Consider the following 23829-nt stretch of genomic DNA (forward strand, 5'->3'; position numbering starts at 1 on the left):
GATACATCCTCACGGGGAAGGGATCCAAAGCACAACAGATGTTACAGAATGTTCTTTTGCATGTGGCGTGCAAATACACATTTTCAGAGAGGTCCTCAAATCCTCAAAAGTTGCATAGTGTAGCTTTAAAAAGCAAATAATGTTCTTTATGTTGAAACTATAGAGAAAGTATAGCAAATGTGCTAGTGTTTTTATGTGTTTATGTAGCTCACACAGTGTAAATTTGGGGTAAAAAAGGGCTGATAAAATCAGTCTCAAATTTGAGCTTTGGTGGCATATGTTGATTAAGATATTTGAACGATGTAACGTTTGAAAAAAATAGTATTAAATAGTATTAAAATAAATTCAAAACAAATTTCATCCAATAACAATTACGATGGGATTGAAATTGAAATTAAATTAATGCAAACATAAATGAGTAAATAAAACATAAAACTTACATGTAACCTACAAAAAAGTTTGCTTGTGCCTTACCTGTTAATTCCAGACTTGCAGTTCAGCTTAAAGTTGTATTCTCCAGCTTTTGAAGCACTGAAGATCAGATCGATTTCCAGGGTTTGCAGTGGGAGCAGGGTGCCAAAGCCATCATTAGGCTGAACATCAATGAACTACAGAGAAAAAAGTCAGCTGTTGGTATTGGCTCAGACTTAGCGATCATAAAAACCCCATAAATCTTGCAAGTTGTGAGAGAAAAGATCATTTGTAACTAACACAGTCTAAGGTGTTAGACAGCTCTGGTCAAAACTATATTATTACAGCTCCATATAAAACAGAAACAAAACAATTAAAAAAAAAATCAAAGTCTGATCTGTGTTATTGTTTTGAACTTGTATGTCCAAAAATATTCAGACAAATCTTTTTACTTTTTTTAGGACTTTGTATGTGTGTCCTTTGCTGACACAGGTGTTTATTTGAACACACAGCATGTATAGTCTCCACAGAAAAGCAGTGACCAAAAAATGGGACTCTGCGGAGTACCTGCACATGCGCCTAAGATCACCATGCCCAATGCCGGCTTGTGTGGCTTCCTGATCCAGAACTATTCCACTTTTCCACTTCGCCTCAGCTCATCTTAAATGAGCTCGGGCCCAGAGAAGACGGCAGTGTTTCTGGATCCTGTTTATATATGGTTTCTTCTTTGTATGGCAGAGTTTTAACGTGTTTGTGTGTGCAGCGGTGAACTGTGTTCACAGTGGTTTTTGGAACCGTTGCTGAGCCCTTGCAGTGATTTCCACTTGTCCCTTGCGTACAGAGATTTCTCAGGATTCTCTGAATCTTTTTAATGATATAGATGATGAAATACCCAAGATCTTTGGTATTTTACATTGAGAAATGTTATTATTAAACTGTTCATTTCCATGTTGCAGTACCCACACTACTGAACTAGGGATCTCTATGACATGACTCATCTTGTGACATCACCTTCTTGCAGGTGATAGCTTAAATCTAGCATTTTATCCAAGTATTTTTGGAATCTGTGGTCCTTTCCTGAGGCAGCCAAGTCAGGGACAGATGGATTCTTCCCCTTGATGACCATGGCATCTTAGGGGGCCAGGGCACTGCCCACAATGGAAATTTTAGGCAGAAGTAGTCTATTTCTGAGAAGGCCCATGGACAGGTGCCATACAAGTGACCTTTACCTTTGCAGGACAGATTTGAGAAGGATTGTGTTTATGCTGCATGGAAAGACTGTTTGCCTGCCATTTTAGCTTGGCGTGTCACTTGTTACAGGGTGACACCAAAGAAGCATCTACTGATGAATGATTTCTTCAGGGGTTGTTCACATGCTTTTTTTGACCCTTCACTCTGCAAACTGCACATACTTTCAACTACTTACTTATTAACAAATATTTTTAGTGCATATACCTTTGCTGTACATTTGATTTAATTTTAATTCAAAATACTTTTGTATTTAAAATCATGTAGTATGTTCTTTCCTTAAGTTAGGTGTTGCTGTTCAGTACAATATTTGTAATAACAAGCATGTTATTCATAGTGTAATCATACTCTTTCACATATACTGCAGAATTTCAAATATATTGTGTGCCTTTCATTTAACAGTAAAAGACATTATTACATCAGGGGTACATCAGTGATATTATATCAGTGGAGGAGTGTTATTGCACTACTGGAAAATGTTATCTGTAATATCACATTATATGCTAAAAATTGTGATTGAAGGATTATGTCATCAGTAATTTACTGTTATCAGCTTAGTAACAGATCGTAGGTGGATCTGCAGTGGCTAAAACTGGAATAATTAATTTCCTAAAACAGTCTCTAAAGTATCGTGTTAATATGCATTTTGGAAAGCCAGAAATAGCTGATGAGATCATGTACAACACATTAGTGATGCCTTCCGGCCACACTATCAGAGAATAAGAGTGTCACTGTGTGCATGACTAACTATGGGGGGCTTCACACTCTTTCTGATGGGCTGGGATAAAAGTGCAGCAGATATTAAGCATACAAGCAGTATTCATAATAATATTTGTATTTTTATGAGGAATAATAAATATTGGTGATATTTCAAAATGTAACATAAACTAAATGGTGCAGAAATGGATGGAAAAGTCAGGATTTCCGAAGTCTGAACTCAAAATTCTAATAATTATGATTTTATATTGGACATACGGTACTATGCAAAGTCCTAGGCAGGAATGAAAATTGTTTAACATGGTTATTTTGGCAGTTAATGTGTTTTGCCTGTAAAAACACTCTATAACATTAGAAAAAACACAAATCATTATAAATGCCCAGATAAATAGCTTTGCATATCTGTATATCCTGTATTAGTTTTGTGCTGAGATGTGCGCTGTAGTTCTTGACTTAGTGCTCTCAGTGACATATGTTAACGCTGTGAGCGGCATATGCTGTGTCTTTTGGTATCATGCTGTGTTCTGCTGTACACTGGTGGTCAAAAGTACACCTGCTTGAGGTTTTGTTTTGTGATGGAGGCTTTTATGATGATCTAAACCTATTAATCCTAGTAATATACTGTCAGGTCCCATCCATCCATCATCTAAACCGCTTATCCTTCTGGGTCGCGGTGGGGTGCTGGAGCCTATCCCAGCTGTCATCGGGCGGAAGGCAGGATACACCCTGGACAGGTCGCCAGTCCATCGCAGGGCAGACAAACAGACATATACATCCACACACACACTCACACCTAGGAGCAATTTAGCATGTCCAATCAGCCTGACTGCATGTTTTTGGACTGTGGGAGGAAACCGGAGTACCCGGAGGAAACCCACGCAGACACGGGGAGAACAGGCAAACTCCACACAGAAACGACCCTGGTCACCCAGCCGGGAATCGAACCCAGGCCATTCTTGCTGTGAGGCGACAGCGCTACCCACTGCGCCACCGTGCCGCCTTCTGTCAGGTCCCTACATATTTAATTAAGTCAATAAGCTAACATAATCATAAATTAAACTGTCATTTTTAATACTTGGTTGCAAATTCTTTGCAGTCAACGACTGAGAACCGTAGACATCATGCTAGGTTTCCTCTCTGGTGATCCTCTACCAGGTCTTTACTGCAGCTGTCGTCAGTTCCTGCTTGTTCCTGGGGAGTTTTACCGTCAGTTTTGCCTTGAGTAAGTGAAATGCATGCTCGATTGGATTGAGGCCAGGTGGTTGACCTGGATACTACAGAACATTCCACTTCTTTGCCTTAAAGTCCTGGGTTGCTTTCACAGTATGGTTCAGGGCCACTGTCTATCTGCACTGTGAAGCACCGTCCAATAAGTTATGAAGCATTTTGCTGACTATGAGCAAATAATATAGCCTATATACTATAAGAATGTACCAAACAGTTGATTTGGCCATGCCTAATATTTTTGCTGTTTCTCTGATGGGTTATGATGTCTTGCTTAACTGGCAGTGACAGCTCTTTTGACTACATACTGACAGTTAACAGCAACAGATTTCAAATGCAGATGCCACACTTGTAGCCAACATCTGCTAACTTGTAGGTGAAATAATGAGGGAATAACACACACCCAGCCACGGAACAGTTGATCAGCCAATTGTCCAAATACTTTTCAGCCCCTAAAAGGAGGGGCGGGGGGTGCCAGCTATGAATGGAAATGGCTGTAATTCCTACAACGTTCACCGTATTATTGATGTTCAGAGATTTATGGACCTGACTGTATGTGTGTTCTTATACAAGCGCATATAAGCAGAAGTGCATTGAACATTTAAAATATTTTAAATAAAAAAAGTCTGACACATTATGGTGAAACTGTCTATGATAGTTATTTGATTATTTATCTTTTCCCTTTGGGAAAGCCATTCAGACATATACTTTCAAAAACTGGGCTTAGTATTGTTCGTTAAAGCTTCAGATAAAATCAGCAAAGTTATTTATGTGATTTCGAAACACTGTATTTAATATTTTTATGTTGTACATCATTCAGACAAGCCACTCTACTGAACTTTCTTCCTCCTTTACCTACCTTGTATGTGTATATTTTAATTTTACTTAGTTTTATATGTTATACTTTTATACTCCTCTCATTGTATGGATTTGGTCAATTCAATCAGCACCGTATTTAATGCAGGTCTGAAAATACATTAAGTAATTTATTGCCTTGTGTTTAAAACTACTAGTAACGCAAATTGTAGCTATTTTGAAGAATTCAAAATTCAGAGAACACTCAGTTTTAACATTGTTTTTTTTTCTCTGTAAATACATAAAAAGTACTTCAAAAACTTCAATGATTTTATGAAAAAAGGGCACACTATAGTTCCTAGCAAATGTACTTAAGCTTTTGACTGGCAGTTTATTGAACTCACCTTTGGAATGCCCACAAAGCCAAAGTCCTGTGGCAATAAAGAGTGGTTGGTGAGCCGGATGCTGGTCTGGACCGACTCAAAGACGGAGCAGTGGCCAAAGTCCACCTCGGTGCAGTCAAACTCCAGATCGGATGTAGTGACAACTGCGTGGACTGTGAATGGAACGGGTCTCACCTAACAGAAACATTCCAGATTGTCAGTTTATTACCACACTTCAAATGGCCTGTCTAACATCTCATTACAGATGAGAAATGAGTTTGGGTTTCATCTAAACAGGAAGATGAAATGAGCCATAGAAGTGTATTGATGGCAAATATGGAGATACATGATTTTTCTAATTTAATATATTCTGATATGAAATGTGCAGATAGGGCAAGTTTAAGAAATGAACAGCTATAACACTAAAATATCGACAGCTTGTGTCTCTATTCAATAAGTGCCCTACTTTGACACAAATGGCCTTGTTTACCTACTGGCATGATTCATAGTTTGGAAAAGAGGGAGGGAGAAAGGTGTGATGGAAAGAATGTGTATTTTTTTACATGAGTTGTATATACGGAACAGAAGACTTCAAGCTAGTGCTCTGGTTTGGTAACAGCATTGTGTGTATGTGAGTGGGGCATGCGTGTGCATGTATGTGTGTTATTTTGAGTCTCTCAGGCAGAAGGACAAGCAGGCAGGATACGGGCGTGCGTGTTGCTGTATATCAGGAGGTGTCAACCAGCAGATTTGGGGCACACACTAATACCGGTGTAGGGCACAATTTTGTGTGCATACGTACCTATGAATATAGAATAGCATGCAAAAGTTCAGAATGACTGTTTTCAATAAAATAAAACCACTTCTGCTGCAAATAAATGTATAAAATGATTCTAATATGATGTTTTAGTGCTGGTAATATTATTTATTATATACACATACTGTATGTTGTATGCAAAAGTTTGAACACTCCCAATTATATTACAGTTTTCGTAATTTTGTCGAAAAAATGTGAAACAACAGTTTCAGTTTCTGTGCTGCATTTGGGACATGTTGGGAAAAAAACATATCAAATAAAAAATGCGCGTTAACTTTTGCACAGGCCACATTTTATGTTTTTTTTTAATATGTTAAATCAGCAAGTAAACAGTAATTGTGCATTAAAATGTGCAGAAGAATGTTCTCTGTAGAGGATGTGTACTTATTTTCACCTAGAAAATCAACCAGGACTTTTGCATACAACTGTATGCATCTGAAGGGCTTCATTTCAAATTATACACCACTTTCAAGAACTTTCTTCTTTTTCCCATTATGTCTATTGTTCAGAGTGGGCTTCACACATACAAGCCAGTTCAGTGCTATATTATAATGAATACCTCCTTTATTAGAGAAATAAAAATGTGTTTTCTGTAAATATTGTTTTCAAAAACCCCTTTAATATAGCATTTTGGAATGAAACTTGTGATATATATTTACTAGAAAGGATATGATCTGCAACTATGTATTGTACAATCTACCAATGCACTGATATTTGTTTTGCAGCTTTTATAATAGTTTTAATTCATTTTTAAACAGAGTCATTAGTTTAACCAGACAATGTCAAATATCAAGTGGTGCAACCAATATAAATATTATATTTTAAAAATATCATCACAACTGAGAAAGTGTATTAACTAGTCTTTGTACTTGGACACTCGTATAGACCTTCATCCTTTGAGCATTAGTTTATATATACTTTATTTGAACAAATAAATTATCATAATAAAAATAACACTTTCATGGTTTTCGCACCACACGACTTGTTAAACTGAACCAGCCTAACCATGACATAAAAATGACAATTTTTCAGTATTTGTGAAAGGGAGACTGACCTTGGCATTGCACCAAGAAGGTCAATTGGGGTGTTCTTTATAATGCAATACCCCATCAACTCTTTTTTTAAAAGCATGTCAGAATAAAAGCCCTCTGTTGTCAGCTGAGCTGTGTGACATTTGAATCAAGAACATGAGACTTAAAAAAGGTTTTTACTTTATATAGTCAGGTCTCATGCAACGTTCTCAAGTCTTCCAGAATTATTTCCTGGCTTGTCATATGTATGGATATTTGATGAGTGTATGAGAGGACAAGGTAAGGGGGGGTTGTGGTTCATGCCAGCACTCTGGTCTGGGGCACAGGTTTGAGCTCGGCGTGTGTCCTGGCCTGGAGGATGATTCCGCCTGGGTGAGAGGACGAGCGGATGAGGTGAGATCCTGCTCTCCGTGGACACACGCTGAGAGACGGAGGAGTGGAGGGGGCAGGATTTTGGAAAAGGAAAGATAACCAGCGTCCAGTTCTGGGGATTATGGGAGTACGTCCTGCACTCGTATTGAACCCCCACCTCCCTCTTCACGCTACTCAATGTGCAGCTACAGATAACTAAAGTGCTCTTGAATATAATCGACCCATGCAGTAAATAAGCACAGTCTCTTATCAAAGTAACACAGTGTGGCCCAGTTTGGTCTCAGGGAAGTCAGGCATCTTGAAATGAGCTGCATAAATATCATATATTATTCAGCAGTTTGAAATACTTTATAGCTAGATATGCTTAACTGTATACAGCAGATATAAACAGCAGGCCTAGAAGCTCCAGGTAACAAAACATTTTCAAAACATATTCAATTTCATGTTGCAGAGTGGTTTAACATAAGAGTTTGCAATATGAAATGAAATACGTGCTTAGCCGAGTAGTAAAGGAATGACATGCTAACATGCACATCCATTTGAGATGGCACCCATCTGTTATGTGGTATCAGTAGTGAGTTGAAATCAGCAAAAATGCTGTTTCTGATAAATAAGGGAAAAAAGAATGAAATCAGTCTGATTCACTGTTAGCTATCCTCCTGTGGGGGTAGTAGTGGGAGTAGTTCGAGCAGTAGTCGGTAGTAGTCGGAGTAGTCCTACTTTTAGATGTCCATCTAGTGAAGTGCTTTAATTTAAAACAGCTAATTTGTAAGAGAAAGAAAACACAGAAATCAGAAAATAATCTTTCCTGTTTTGATGCTGAAATGCTTTTGTGCCAATGTTTGCAATCAATCTGTCAACAGAAACCTGAGTCTACAAGAGAGAAATGCTTTAGTCAGACGATTCTATTTATAGTCTACACCAATTAGTCACACTAATAAAAAATCATTCCATTTCAACTTGTTAAGTTTTGTTTACACTATCAAATACAGGCATAAAACCGCAAAGCATTGATATAACATAGCAATGCTAAAGGGGCAGGGATTTCAACAATAACTGGGCTTTTTCAAGTAGTGATTATAAAGCCACAGGCACACGTCCTTTGAGGCTCTGCACTTTCTTAAGAGGTTTATTCTCATAACATTGCCATCCCCGCTGTACTTTCAGCTTCACTCGGCTGTACTGATGATCATGAGAAATAAAACGTTAACAAGTAAGCACTTTTTCCGTGACTTAGCTAAAGCAGCAATGAACAACACGTCCATTCCTCAATCGGCTATTTTGACCACAATCTCGAAATACAGCGGCCATGCAAAAAATAACGTGGACAGGACAAGTTTGTGTTACATCCTGAGCAAGAAGAAGGTAGCGATGCACTGGTACAACAGGATTTAGTACTAATTTCACCTGGAAATACTGGAAAATGGATAAGCTGACATTTCCACGTCTTGTGGCTAATTCTAGTTAAATATTCAAGAACTCACACCAGCCATATATTTCATTAAACCTCTGGGGTCCACGAACACTCCCACACGTCAAATTCAATGTTTTTATATATGTTTTGCTATCTTTGTGATAATACAGTGCAGAAATATGGTTCAAACATTTCCTGAATCTGTAGAGTCTTATTGCGAGATTGTTTGTTACTCATCCAGAGTTATGAGGCTATGAAGAGGGGTCATGATACACGTCACCTGCCTCTCACTATGTGCAATTGGTAAATATTTTTCTCAAATCGCTGTGTGCCACAATTGTTGGCTCCCCTAGAAATTCTTAAGAGTGAAGTCTAACTGAAGTTTACTTGAGCAATTACGGACACTTATGGTCAGCCATTACTTCCTGATTAAGTAGGGTATATATATGAGATGAAACACCAGTCAAATTTCCTCAGTCATCCATCATGGTCTATGAGAAAGACCAGAGAATACAGCAATAATGTGCAGCTCAACAAATTTTTGCTGCACATTATTGCAGAAAATGGCTACAAGAAAACAGCTAAACAGTTGAAAATGTCCCTTTCACTATCAGGGCAATAATAAAGAAGCTTAAGACAGCTGGAGATGTTAAGAATCTGCCAGACGAAGGACGTACGTGTATACTGACCCCACGCACAGTGAGGAGGATGGTTTGAACGGACAAAGAATCTCAAAGGATCACAGATTGGGAATTGCAGAAATTAGTAAGGTCTCTGAGTCACAACGCCTCCCAAACCACAATCAAACACCACCTATGTAACCATGTTTGAGGGGTTGCCAGAAGAAAGCCTCTGCTGTCAAGGACCAACGAACTTAAGCTCATACAGTTCGCCAAATATTACTTGACTGTGGTCAGATGAGACCGAAATAGAGCTTTTTGACAACAAACAGCAGAGGTGAGTCTGCGGTGGACTCAAAGATTACCATTCAGAAAAGTACCCCATCCCCTTTGTAAAGTATGGTGGTGGATCTGTGATGCATTTGGGCTGTTTTAATTCCAAAGGCTCTGTACAAATTATTTGGATAAACAGTATCACAGACACCATCAACTACCAGCAGAAATAAATTTGCTGATGACTTGGATATTAGTGTCTTTCTTTCCCAAGTTTCTGCTGTGAACACAGTGTATGTTCTTTCTCATACTCGTGCTGCCAGTTTTACATATAATGTACAGGAATTCATCTTTTTACATGACATTCAAGTGGAATTTTTATAGATTTTGGGTTGTGCACAACGCTGAACAGCAGTCTGCACTATCCGTATTTCCCTCTTTTAGTCATGTGATGCAAATAAGATCTGCAAAAGTCATCAAGCTAATCAAGCTAAGCTAACCTCCACCAACTAACTGATAATATGATTCGTTGCCAACTATTTTTTATTATCTACCTTCTCGACAATGTCAATTAATCGTTGCATCCCAGAACAATATACTGCACTGTTCTGCCCACACACACTCACAATTGACTATGTTTACATCGATTCAGAGGTAGAATCAAACAAAGCTTCAAATTTTCTCCAACAAGTGTCAATATATGAGCAAAATCACTCGTAGCAATAGCACTAGCTTCTTATAGCTTATGGCGCCTTATGTTGAATCTCTAATTAAGAATTCTAAAATAGCAATCAACTCATCAACACACACTCCTAGCTTAAAGTCTGGTGCTTTTAGTGCTCACGTAATATTGGTTGGCAACATTTACGTTTTGTCTATGTTTGAATTTATTGTAAATTGTGCTGTAAACTAAGCTGCTTCTGTGCTGACTAGGTGCAGAAGTATAACCAACCATTATGTTTACAAACATTCTGATGTGGTATTGAATACAACATGCTGACGAATACTCGAGTACTGTAATTATTAGTACCAGCTTCAATAGTTACTGAACAATTTATAGCAGTTACTGAATAATGAGGTTTAAGATTAATAACTGAACAATAAGCCTGCAGTTAAGTGGTTAAGTGTGTTGCCTTGCCAGCAGCAGAGAAAGCTTGACCTATAACAGAAACCGATTAGAGAAGGAGCTGAGAGAGAGAGAGAGAGAGAGACTGTACATAGTGCCATGAGCTATTTTTCACTGATCTGGAGAGCACATGAGAGGCACCTACCTGATCGGCCACCTGTATAAACAAAGGGACCTCCAGGACCCCTGTTTTCTGGTCAAAGAGGGATTTGGCATCCACTGGCAAGCTACGTCTATTAAAAAGACATACACGACAAGGAAAAGGGAATATTATTAATAGCAGTGTGCTGATGTAAATTTTGATTTCATATGCACAAGCATGCCAAGGTACGGGCAGACATGCTTAATCAACAGGGCTGTTATTGGCCACTTCTTTTAAGCTCAAGGCCATATTTCAAAAATTACCTTTTGCAGCAGCACATTCAATCAAATAGCTGAAATATTGCCATTTGCCCATGTCTGCGTGGCAGAGGATTTCTGCTTTTATCACAACTCTGAGAGCAAAACACTCAAGCATCAAGCACGCTCCAGCGATAAAGTGCCCTTCCACTAATACACTAAAGTGGATCTGATGGTCTATAGCAGGACTTAATGCAGTGAGAGAGAGAGAGCGAGAGAGCGAGAGACAGAGAGAGAGAGAGACACAGATAGGTTCAGAGAGGAAGAGAGGGTGACAGGGTGAAAGAGGGAGAGGGGAGATGGATAGATAGATAGATAAACAGACAGAGACAGAAAGAGAGCGAGAGACAGAGAGAGAGAGGAGTTGCACTAGTAGAAGAGAGTGTGGTAACCATGGTGATTGCGGGTGTAGGGTGCAGTACAGTGGGATTCAGACAGAGGCGTGCAGTGACGTTATGTAATGCAATAAGCTGAGCTCAGTAATAGCCCTGAATTAAAATCATCTACAGTGCAAATGCAGTGCCACCCTGCGAGAGGTCAAACACAAATACAGGCCTGAGCGGATGGCAGTGGGAAACGGTTTAGTGAGCAATGGTCAGGCTCGGTCAGTGCCTGAAAGCACATGATGTACACACAGTAGCAGCTGCGCTGACACAAGGAATTTTAATGTTATAAGTGATGCAATATGGTGAGAAGAGAGCAATAGTTTGGTGAAAAATCAAATTTACACAATTTGCTTCTTACACCAAATAAGGTTGATCTGCCAAGATATGTTTGGTGTGTGAAGTTTGCCTCTCTAGTTTTGCACAGGAGCTACAAGGAAGCTAACAAGTAAAGAAAGCTTATACCCCTATTAGCATTAATAATTTCCCAACCCTATCCAATGAATCATAATCAGGCTGATCCAGGCATATTTGAATCGGTATTGGCTAAAATAAGCCTATGTCTGAATCTTTATTTTATTGTGCATTCTGGTTACACCCCTGTTGTAGAAGTGCTATAAACCATGTACAAAGTACACTCCTATGTGTTTCTGTTTTTCACTTATCTGTCACGACAGATAAAAAATGAGAAAGAACGTACTGCTTCATGCTGCTTCTGGGTTAAAATTGTCCTTTAACAGCGCTTTCAAAACCAAGAGGAATGAGCGGCCTACTGCACAGGCATTACAGAAGAATGAAATTATAGCATATCCACAACACTATAATATGGTTATTTCATATAATTAGCCCAAATAAATGACAAGGACAAGGACATAATGACATGGTCATGTCACTAATGCGATGCACCAAAACCTACTTGAGTGCAAATATGATAATGGAGAATCTTCAGCCTGCTAAACATGAGTGAGTGAGTCATTGAGTGAGTGAGTTAGCGAATTAATTACAAGAAAGGAGCTACACATCTAAAGATATCGGTTCCGACTTCTTTAGAGTTACTGCTATAAATTCCACCCAATGACTGCTGGAATAGGCTCCAGCACCCTCCGTGACCCAGAAGGATAAATGGTTTAGAAAATGTGTGTGTGTGTGTTACTGTTACAGTGTGCAACCTTTTTACACATATCAAAAATGAAGTGTTTCTACTGCAGCACTTTAAAGTAATCAACAGCCAAATAATCAGGGGTCAACCAAACTGGATCATGATAAAAAAATACAAAACAATGTCAAACAAACTGTATCAGTGTAATTAGGTCACTTTATGCTTATACTAAAAATGAAGTAATTTACTGTAGTATTAAGTAACAGTCTGGTATATCTTGCCCAAACTGTGTGGCTGTATTATTTCAGAAAATACAAAAAAATCAGACTGGTACTGACCGATACCAAACCTTAATGCACTTGGATCAGATTGGAAGGGAAAACTGGATTGATGCGGCATGTCTAAATCATCAAATACTTGCAACAAACCTGTCTCACATATCGTCACTGTCCAAAAAAACAAACAAACAAGTATCTCAATTTTTTCTGATTTTCATTTTTCTACATAATTGGAGTACAGAGGCTGCCTTTTACATTGCGTGAAAATTTCATGATGAATGGACCAACTGAAATGCTCCAACATTGCTTGGAATACAACCTTTTCATATTAACTTGCATTAAAAATAAACAACTTTTTTGCCTTCTCCTGTAAAGTTACCACTTTGGAGATGCTTATTTTCCTTTGGACAGCAATAATATTATGGATCATTCCACTGAACTGGTGCAGAGTCAGAGTTGCAAAGACATTTCGACTTGTAACTTGGAGTCTGAAGTCAGATTCCAAATGACCCTTTACCTTAACTATGTTTATTTTATTAAAATAAATGACTGAACTTTCCATTTTGCCACTCACAACCATAACACTACCAAAACATGTCCAAATGTTTCAGCAGTGTAACGCTGCACAAGCACAAGAAGACATTCGCGGATCTTAAAAACGTCTATTTAATGAGAGAGGTGTAGATGGAAAGACAGTTTCAGGGCAAATCCAAAATTGAAATCCAAAAACCAGGCAAGAGTCAAAAACCGGAAAAGACAAAAACATACAGGCAACCAGAGCAGAAGGGCAAATACAAAAAGCGAAATCCAAAAAACAGGCAAAGGGTTCAAAACACAAGTCAAGAAATCAGAATAACAATGTTCAGTAAACCAGGGAAATGGCAATACCTTGCAATGAGGAGAATAAACCAAAGACTATTTAAAGTCTGAGACAAACAGACACAGGTGAATCGCATTAGAAATTAGGTGACTGAGAACGAGGTAGTTGCACGTGATTGGAGGAATTGGTGACATCATCGGGACTGGAATTATGGGAAATGGAGTCCTGGAGCGTGCTAGGCAAGGGAGGAGAACCCGGAAACATGACAAGCAGTGCCTAATTTTGAGCATAACTCAAAATTACTAGCCAGTACATGAGCAGCTTTGAACAGCTGTACACACATAAATTATACTATTTTTCATTAAACACAACAATCACTTAATAGCAGAAAGGGGACAGAGGGACAGAGATGCAGTCTCACTCCCTCCTCTAAAATGTAGGGGTGTGGCTAAAATAAGGCCCCACCTATAATTTTGCGTATATGTGGCTCATTACTATCTCAATTAATGCAAGTGATTATTAATTAAACAGTTTATAACATAATCCTTGTAAATATCTCAGGTCTGAATACTTAATCTTTTTTTTAAATAATATTTTTTTTACAGTGGCCGCTGTTTCAACTAATTCAGTATAATCCTCCATGTACATTACATACAGTTATCTATAAACATGGAAAAAGCAGTTAAAAGTAGCTAAAACTAGCATAAAGCTTGATTTTGGTCTGCACTTCTTTCCTTTTTCATTGATAACAGCATGTCATACAGTGTCAGTGTAGGCAGGTCTAATTAAGAGTACCTAAATCGATACAGTTTGAGGAAGTATGCAATGATTTAGGCATACAGTTAACACAGTGGTAATTGTTGAGGTTAGGCTGCATTAGCCTCATAACTCCAGCATAACGCCTTTAAACAACAAACATATCTGGGTTAAGTAACAATATTAAGGGAAAGGAAAAACTGTGTAAATTAGATTTTTGGCCAAACCATCACAGTAAGCGACCACAATAACTCACTTTAGCATTCTGTATTCTAATGTGTTTTTATACTTTGTGCATTCTTGAAGTATTCTCAATTAGAGGCGTAAAAGCAAATTGCTGTTTCTTCCTCTGCCGACACAGCTGAATCAAAATAATTGGCCAATTTTGGTGTGGGAGACTTTTTTCACATCTGTTTATTCCTGAAGATTTTTGCAGGTCATTAAACTGCTGAGTTTAAATGCTGTGAATTCCCTTTTAAAATATTTAAGGACTTCTGCTAAATGACCTACTGTAGTATAACGAGCAGCAGTCAGGTTAACAGTTTTGCAGTGTAAAAAGAACACACATATTAAAATGTGTTTTTTTTTGGCTTTAGTGCCAACATCTAAAACTTGGCGTGAAGCCTTTGATATAGGACACAGTATGATCTAAACCCAGTAACGGTCTTTTACTGTAATCCTGCAGAAACTGGAGCTCATCACAGCTCAGCCTCCATATTTCCCCTCACGAATACTTCTGACTGCAAGCAACCCATTCTGTTCCGAACAACAATGTTGGATTAAAATATGTACTTAAAGAAGTTTGCTAGAGGGTGAAGACAAAAAAACGTCTTTCAGGTAAGTAATAGGATAAAACGTACTAATTTCATCATTTTAAATTGAAAAATTAAAAAAAAATTGAAGGCTACCAGTGGTTCTCCCAAAATACATATAAGCTCATTTAAACCCATAGTTTGACCAAAACTGACATTTTTTTTTCCCTGAAGTGGAAATCCAGCTTCTGATGCACTGCAACAAACTGTTTTGTATCTAGCTAACAGTTGTGTTCATTCTGCGTTTTGTGAAGGCCTAACAACATGAGGTGCACTGCACAGCCTTTCATGCTGTAATTTTTATGTGCATAAATAGTAAGCAAAACACGCTTCCTCTGTAGTAAACAATTAGAGGAAAGTGCCTCAGCCCAAAAACAAATGTGAGCTATTAACAGGGCTAACCCTGCTTTCAGGTGGTCTGGGTTTTAACAGACAAAAGAGTTTCCCACCTGGAGGCACCACATAAAGACAAGATGGATGATGAAGTTGGGTACATCGAAATTTCCAATGGCCGAGCTGTGACATCAACATTATTTTCATCATGGCGGAGGAAAGAAGCAAACATCAGCATAATCAAATAACACCGTATAAACGTATTAAACGGTAAAGTCAGTTTTAATCATGTACCTACTTGTTAACCTACTTTTACTTCCACTTTGTAAAATATCATACAGGCCAAATCTGGTAGATGCTACAACTACCATTTGACATCCTTCATGTTTTATTACCTCCGATGTAAACCACATAAACTCGTAAGCTGGGTAAGCAAGGTCCTTTTTGGAAAAAAGTACAGCCCAACCTGCACTTGAAAGCAGCATAAGAAACTGACATTGATAGTGTTTACATAAGCAACATGCAGATAACACAGCTGCCACCAAAGTTAAAATGCAGAATGGTCTAGTAAGTTAGAAGTTATTCAAAGTTATTCCAATGTAATGTTTTTTTTTAATTAGCGACTATGAAACTGTATGTATAAATGATGCTACTTAGCTAAACATTGTCTTTTGGTTAGTCACCAAATGCTTACCCAAAAAGACATTGGGCCTCATTTACCTACCGTTCTTAAGAAGAAATTTCTTCTTAAAGCCCACTTATGCAGTTTTTTTCAAAGAATCTGACACTCACCAATGTTTTCTTATTTGGGATTTGTTCTTAGGTAGGAACAGAATCTATGCACATGCAAGAGCACAAAGGTGAGAACAATTCTGTGGTTTATGAACGTGTCATGAAAACGACATAGACTTTTTCTTAGGATCTTTCTCAAGAACAAACTTAAAAAACATAGAAAGATATTGGTCAATAGGACCCATTGTCATTTACACAGCTTATATCGTATTACTTAGCCAAACCATGTCTTAACCAACATCGGATTTTCATTTTTTTTTCATCTCTCCCTTGAGGGCTTCTGCAGCTTCTTAACCAATGCATAAAAATACCTAAACACGTTTTGGATAACAAACGTGACCTGTCTGATCGACTACATTTAGGGTAAAGGTGAAATGTACACATTTCATTTTTGGCTAAAGTACAATATATTCTATGGATTAATAAAGTTATCAGTTGGTAGTGTTTTTTTTGGAATTACAAATGTATTTTGTCACGGTCAAAAGCCATTTCTCATAGTTCCTGAAATTCAACAAAAAATGATGGTTGTTATTTTAAAACAAATGTAAAACCATCCTCAGCTGAAAGCAAAGGTGATTTATTACTACCGTGATATATTTAAGCCACTGTAGCCAAAGACTGGCCCCTAAAAGGGTCTGTGTGCTATTTACTACCATCTGAGCACTCTTAGGCTGGTGTTATCAATCCCGCACTAGCGATGATTTATTTAAGGAATCACTTGTTCTCGGTTAATAGAGTCTCGGTGGGAGAGTCACTCCTGAATTAGCTTGGCAAGGCACTGTGGAAAAGCCTTGCAGGACGTCACACGGCCCATCTGTCGGAACAAACACGCTTGCCGCTCAGTTTTGGCTTCTCATACAAAAGCACTGCGTCCTACTACCCAAATAAATACTATAAGTCCTCTATTTCCAAATATTCAACAAATCTACCATCTAAGCGTAATCCAGTTACCTGAACACTGAACTCTGCAAACAGTAAACAGTGCTCTGAAGCTGCACAACAGTAGCTCACTGTATTATGTAATAGGTTATGTCAGTAGGTCCTTCCTGTCCCAACTACTATGTTTGCAGATAAAGCTGAAACAACAGCTGACGTGACAGAAAGTTGACTAGCAGCAAGACTCTCCACATGGTCCAATATGTTTGACCACTGAGACTGTATGATGTTCTCTGCCTGCCGCCTCACTCTGAGTCATCAGAGGACACAGAAGCTCATTTAAAGCTCTTCTCCTCCACTGAAACTACTGAAAACTCTTGGAAGGGGTTAATCTCATTTGGAGAGAGGGAGAGAGAGTGGACACAAAGAGAAATGTATCAATTCTGCACTTTTTCAAACCCTGGTTTTTAAAATTTCAAACTTTTTATTACATATGTTTTCTATTCTAGTTTGTCTGTCTTAGCTTTCATTTTTCCACTATTATTCACATTTTTATTTGACTTGATATCACTATTGTAATTTCTATTATTATTATTATTATTGTTGTTATTATTATTGTAGCATTCATTGCTATTAAAAGAGACACAGAGTTTGCACAAGTTGTGGTGCTTTATTCTCCAGTTGTTATGGGCCACAGCCACACTGTACATAAACAGAGTCTCTCTCTAGTAGTTCGCCCTATGACTCAACCCCCGTCTGTCCCTGTCTGACAGCTTAAGCAAACTCACACACACACACACACACACACACACATCCCTCCTGTGGTTTCTGGCCCCACCCCCCCACAATAAGATCTTAGCAAAATGTGCAATAAATGCAAGAAATACTAGAGGATGCATAACCTGAAACTAACATCTAAAAGCATTTTGTGAACATGCTACATTGTTATTATTATTATTATTATTATTATTGACTCTGAAACCTATCTTGAACACACGTAAAATCTTAACTATGAGCATTAGTGGGTCGTTTTTCCTTCCAAGAAAACCAACCACTCACAAAGAAATAATTACTGGCAATTACCGACTATGACCACTTTTTAGTCAGTGAATCTAAACTAATAAAGAAACTTTAAATTCATGATCAGAGGAGTATTGTTGGACAAACAATATCAATCAGCGAACAACATCAGTCACAATTTTAATTCCCCACACACCACTGACATAATGCTTCTTGTCGCAATTACTCCCACACTACTCTAGCAGACTACTGAAAATACAGGCAGGTGTGTGTTTCAGTGTGTTGATGTATATTTCACATATATCCTGAAAGATTTTATTTACTTTTCCATGTATTACTGTTTAAACTATAGTTAACTTTAGAGTTAGGTTAAGGTTTCAGCTCATAAAATTCTTTTACACATATAGTTCAATATTGTTGCTGTTATAACCGAAATAGTAACTTTAGAGGAGAAGGAAAAACTTCCTTAACTTTCTTAACTGTAATGTGTGTTAATGTAGCAAGATTTTTCAGATTTGTATTGGTGCATTTATCATGAGATGCATAAAAGCTGGTGTTCTCAGAAAAGTAGACTGAGAAACAGACCTCAACATCACTGAATGTGTTTGGGATTACTTGGATCGTGAGAAACAGAAAATGCAACCAACTTCTAAGACTGAACTTTGGAGGTGTGAAACATGACCCTGCAGATTTCTTTAAAAAGAATGATAGCTATAACAAAGGAACAAGGGTGGACACACTAAATGCAGATTATATTTAGTTGTTGAGGCTTCTGTGTAATATTTTGTTACATATACGTTCTGTTTTTTTATCTAATCCTAAAAATTGAATAACTTAATGGAAAAATTAAGTGCTCAATTGGTTGCTGCCTGGAAATTCAAAAAAATGAAGGATGCTGTATGACTTTTATTGCTGCACAGTGCTGTGTGTGTGAATACATATACATATATATATTTATACAACAGTTAGTTCCGGCATTCTAACTGTGCTGATATTTTGCCATAACATCACAGGTTTTTCACAAACACTGTATCACTCTGCTAAGATGCCGTTGCTAAGCAACGAGTTTGACAGCTGTAGGAGACACTCAAGCCATTTGAACGTTTTTACTTCTTACTTTACGCACAAACAGAAAATGGATACTTTTAAGATCATATTTGACCTACAGCCGTTTTGGTCCGACTCTGAAGATGACACTACACTAATTTCCGAAACTGTCATCAACACTGAGCAGGGTTTTCAGTCGGCAACAGTGACAGAAGAACAACTAAACAACCTGGAATTAGCCAGAAATGAACCAAATACCATTTGCCAAACGTGTAGTCTCATCTTCAGAGCCTGACCAAATCGGACTGAGCCATACACAAAAAAGCTTGCTCAGTGGTAATGACAGATTTTGGAATTTAGTGTAAGGAGCTGGGGAATGAACTGACTGAGCGGAGCTCATTACTCTGATGTAGCAACAAGCTGCTTGTTAAGGAACTATAATTTGGCGGAAGAAATTGCGGAAATTATTTATTTAACTGTTGTATAAAAGCAATAGAACACTCAAGGTCGTGTGTTATCGTGGCTGTGATGATATACGGCGACCAAATCACAGCCGTGATGTGATTTCGCTATAACACACTTCCCCTCGTGTTCTAGTGACCTGTCCAGGTTGTATCCTGCCTTCCACCCAATGTCTCCCCCCGCGACCCAGGATAAGCGGCTTAGAAGATGTGTATGTGTGTGTGTGTATCAATATCTATATATCTACATATATATATATATATATATATATATATATATATATATCAAATTACGTTTGTTTGATTTTCTAAGTGAAATTAACTCAACCTGTCATTTGTTCTTCAAATTTTAGTACACAATTTCTATTTATTTTGAATATTCGAAAAACAATTACATAAAATGTAAAATGCAACTTTCTTCTGCACACATGTTAAATTCAGCAAGTCAAGTAATTGTGCCTTAACATTAGCCCATGTACTGACACAGTACAAAAACAAACGTATGTTTGTGTGAAAGAGAACGAAAGCAGCATGAAATCAGCTCCACATTCTAACTCCCCTTCCTGACAGGGATACAGGATAATGGTGAGAGACACGACGAGAAAAGAAAAAAAAATCGAATCTGATGATGATCCTCGCTGAGCGCGTGAGCTGCTGGAAGGGCACGAATTATTCATCCACTCCACTGCAATAGAAACTCCAAACAAGAGAACACAGCCATTTAAAAAGCATATAATGTACACCAAGAACATCCACACTAACATTTACACTATTTATGTTGCTAATGCTAATGAAAACAAAATTCAATAAAATAAAGATTAAACAAAGCTGGAAAAAGGGTCACAATGAAAATGCAAAAACTACAGTAGGTTACATAAGCAATCAAGTTAGTGGAAGCAAATCTGGGTGGTGAGCTTTGAGCATGGGAGCAGAGGAGTGAGTGAAGAGGAGCGAGGAAGGAAAGATGAGAGAGAGAGAGAAAGAGAGAGCGAAAGAGAGAGAGAGGGCGGGCGACAGTAATGCCATTCTAATCCGCGTTTTTAAAGCCCTCTGATTCACTAAAGCAGATTAGCGAGGTTTCACTTCCCCCTGGATCAGCTCGCCGGCCCTGATCAAATGTGTCATTAACTTTTGTCATGTAAAGTCATACTATTGGACCTCAAAGCTCCTTAGCGATCAATATGCGTCCATGATGTACGCAAAAAAAACGGAGTGAAAAAAGACAACGGGACCATGCCCATATATACACTCTGATGTGCAAACGCTAGGCCTGTGCTTGGTGATGGTTAATTGAGTTACCATGGTAACAGTCCTCAGTGATAGTAAAGTTCAGAAAAAAAATGTTGCTCAGTTATTGATTCACTTTGCAAAGCACAGCAAAACAGCAGTATTCCCATACTTAAGGCCTTTACACATAAGCTAAGCGGCCACAATCTAAAGATTAAACTTTGCTATACAAAGGTGTGAGGCTTCATATGAAGATATGAAGCCTCACACTGAAGATCCGAAATGGAGGAAACACTAATTTTAGTGTCTAAGCATGACCCTTAAAATATCAGCTTATTGAACAAAAAATAAAAGAAATTATTAGCCCAGGTTTATGCTAGAAGCGATGCTTCACGACTACAAAGCAGAATATTTCTGCATGCTTTTGTTTCTTACATGGCAGGCACAAGTGAAGAACATCAACAGGGCTTTAGGTACATGCCATTCATAGCAAGCAGCACAGAATAGACTCGAAGATTAAAACTGCACATAATCCACATATGACTGCTACTGTTTTTACTTTCTTTTTTGGGGGGAGCCAGGACCTTTACCAGCCTCACCCTGTCCACAACTTAAGTTACTCAGAAGAGAAGAGAGATGAAAAAAGAAAAAACTGTTTTAAAATGTCTCATAGCTTTCCATGTTTGAGAATCTATTGTCCTTTCCTTTTCATTTCCTTTAAAATAAATTTATAAACAGAATCACTTGATACAAACTGCTGAGTAATGGTCATTCTACACTGAGTTGTCCACTGATTTCTACCATGCATGGCCATTAAAAAAGTCCACACTGATTAACACAGGAGCGCACCACAAACGTCAGTGCTGCTGCAGGCAGCTGTGAAGCCTACATCTGGTTTAAAATGCACTTCCCCTAGCTGTGCTGTCATGGTAAAAGAAAACAATAAAAAATTATAAAAAATAAATGAATATAAAGGCATGATGTTTGCAGCCCTTCCCATATAGTAACTGTTTCAGAGGTTTTCTTATAACAGTGACAAAACACTTCTCTTATGAGATTTTTCTTGCTACAGGTCATTACCTGGGCAGAAACTTGAGCTGGGCATGGAAGCTGGACTTGGCCTGGATAAAGCCAGTTTTAGGCAGGATCTTCATGTGGTTCTTCAGCTCTTTACACACCTCAAATGTCACTTTGAGGGCCGTACTGGCTCTGAAACACAAACAAATGCTGGAATGAATGAAGCATTGCCACATACTAATTAACTCAATTAACCTATTAAAAAGTAAACCAGAGAAAGGGTGACAGCAAAAGCAGAATCTGTATCTTGCCGTAAGCCCCATTAATTGTTTGGATACCAGATTTTCCCTGCTACATTTGCCTCCCTGTTCTCCACTGCAAAGCCTGTTTACCAGATGAGCTGCACTCCAAGTTTTAGCCTTGTTATACAGGCATGTGAATGGGAATAAAAACAAGAGTGCACTGTACAAGTGCCATCTCTGTCCATTTGCACACCTGTCCACCATGTTTCTGTAGGGAATATCTCATTTATTTGAACTCCAGTTGAATGGCCCACACACAACTGCTTCAGGCAAGCCGAACATCTACTCAGAAAAGTACACTCAGCAAGTGCACACAAGAGCCACCTGATAGCTGAGGACATTAATAGCTCCACATACTGTATAACAGTCTCCATCCTTGCCATTATTGAGGTGACCCAATTTTGATGAAGAATCCAGAGGCGGGTTGTGCCTTGTGGCAAGGAGCTTCCAGATCGAGGGATATAAATGGTGCTCCATCTCGGGAATTCTCCACAGAATTCCGACTACGCACACCTACAAGTGCAAGCAATGAGCCAAGAGCTTACGGCTCTCTATGACTCACTACCAATGCCTGCGTGGTAATTTCTCAACTTACATAAAAGGGTTTTGATGATGCTTTTGATTGAGGGGGCCTAAATAAGTACAGCTAAGATACTCCTACAGTACTGACAGCACTGCCAGATATCATGAATACAACTTGCTAAATTTGTAGCTTGATAGCGCAATTTCAATACACAGTGCACACTGGCCCATGAAGGTCTGTTGTAGAGGTGTACGAATATTCAAACTGCTCATGAAGGTGTTATGCGTACATCATGAATATGTAATGAAGTCCTTGCGTAGTGCCCTTCAAGTCAGACTCCTCTACAATTCCTCAAGGGAGACAGACTGGATATTTCAGTGATGAGGAGCCAGAAATTCCCTGACATTGCAGTATGCTGTCAGCACCTCATTTTCCAGCCTCCGGTAAAGTGACCCACATAGTTGAACACTCAACAGATGGGCTTGTGCTGCAGGCAAGGGCAGTGGCAGTCCATGGATATAAATGGTAAACCTTCTTGGAACGTTCTGCCTCAGTCACAGATCTACTTCGGACAGACTTTCAGGCACTAACACAGTGAATTTTGCTTACAATTTTGCTTACATATTATTACACATTCGCTAGTTCAGCCAAAAATTGAATTATGTGCCATAATCTTTAAAAACAGACATACAGATATTTCAATGTATATTAGTATAGTACAGAGCAGTGCTGTCAAACAATAAATCAAAAAAATTATCACAACTAATCACATTATTTATTTGTAGTTAATTGTGATTAATCGCATTTGTCTTGTTTTCACAAACTTGACCTGAACAATTTGAAAAGCAGTGCATTTTGTTATAGCTATATGAAGGAAACTAAAATAAGTTTTATCAAATTGTATTTATTACTTTCAGTAACATTATTTTTATCACGTGAACCAGATTTCCTCATGGAGAGTTTATATATATCTCAGATTCATACACTTTTTAACCATTAAAATATCAGGCTTGTTATATACTAAGGCTTACATACTAAGGTTACAGAAGTGTGTAACAAATTTTTTGGCCCACCGGCGGACCCTGGTCATGTAAGGGGTTAAACAGTTTAATGCCATGACTTTCTCAAGAAATAAAATTTAAATGCCGAACATTTAGTATAGGACATATTTTTCATTACTTTTCCAGACCTGGAAAATGACATTTCTATATTACATGACTTTTCAAAGATTTTCATGACTGTACGGAGCCAGG

General features: G+C 38.2%; 1 protein-coding gene across 1 annotated transcript in view; it reads right to left on the reverse strand.

Moving 5' to 3' along the window:
- The window catches only part of cfap74 (cilia and flagella associated protein 74), a 97556-nt gene that overhangs the window by 25766 nt on the left and 47961 nt on the right, over positions 1-23829 (reverse strand). Inside the window, 4 exon segments of the mRNA XM_036579719.1 lie at positions 475-608; positions 4800-4973; positions 10577-10664; positions 21815-21943. Coding sequence (XP_036435612.1) covers positions 475-608; positions 4800-4973; positions 10577-10664; positions 21815-21943 — 525 coding nt within the window.

This window comes from Colossoma macropomum, unplaced genomic scaffold, assembly GCF_904425465.1.
Source record: "Colossoma macropomum unplaced genomic scaffold, Colossoma_macropomum, whole genome shotgun sequence".
Taxonomy (NCBI): Eukaryota; Metazoa; Chordata; class Actinopteri; order Characiformes; family Serrasalmidae; genus Colossoma; species Colossoma macropomum.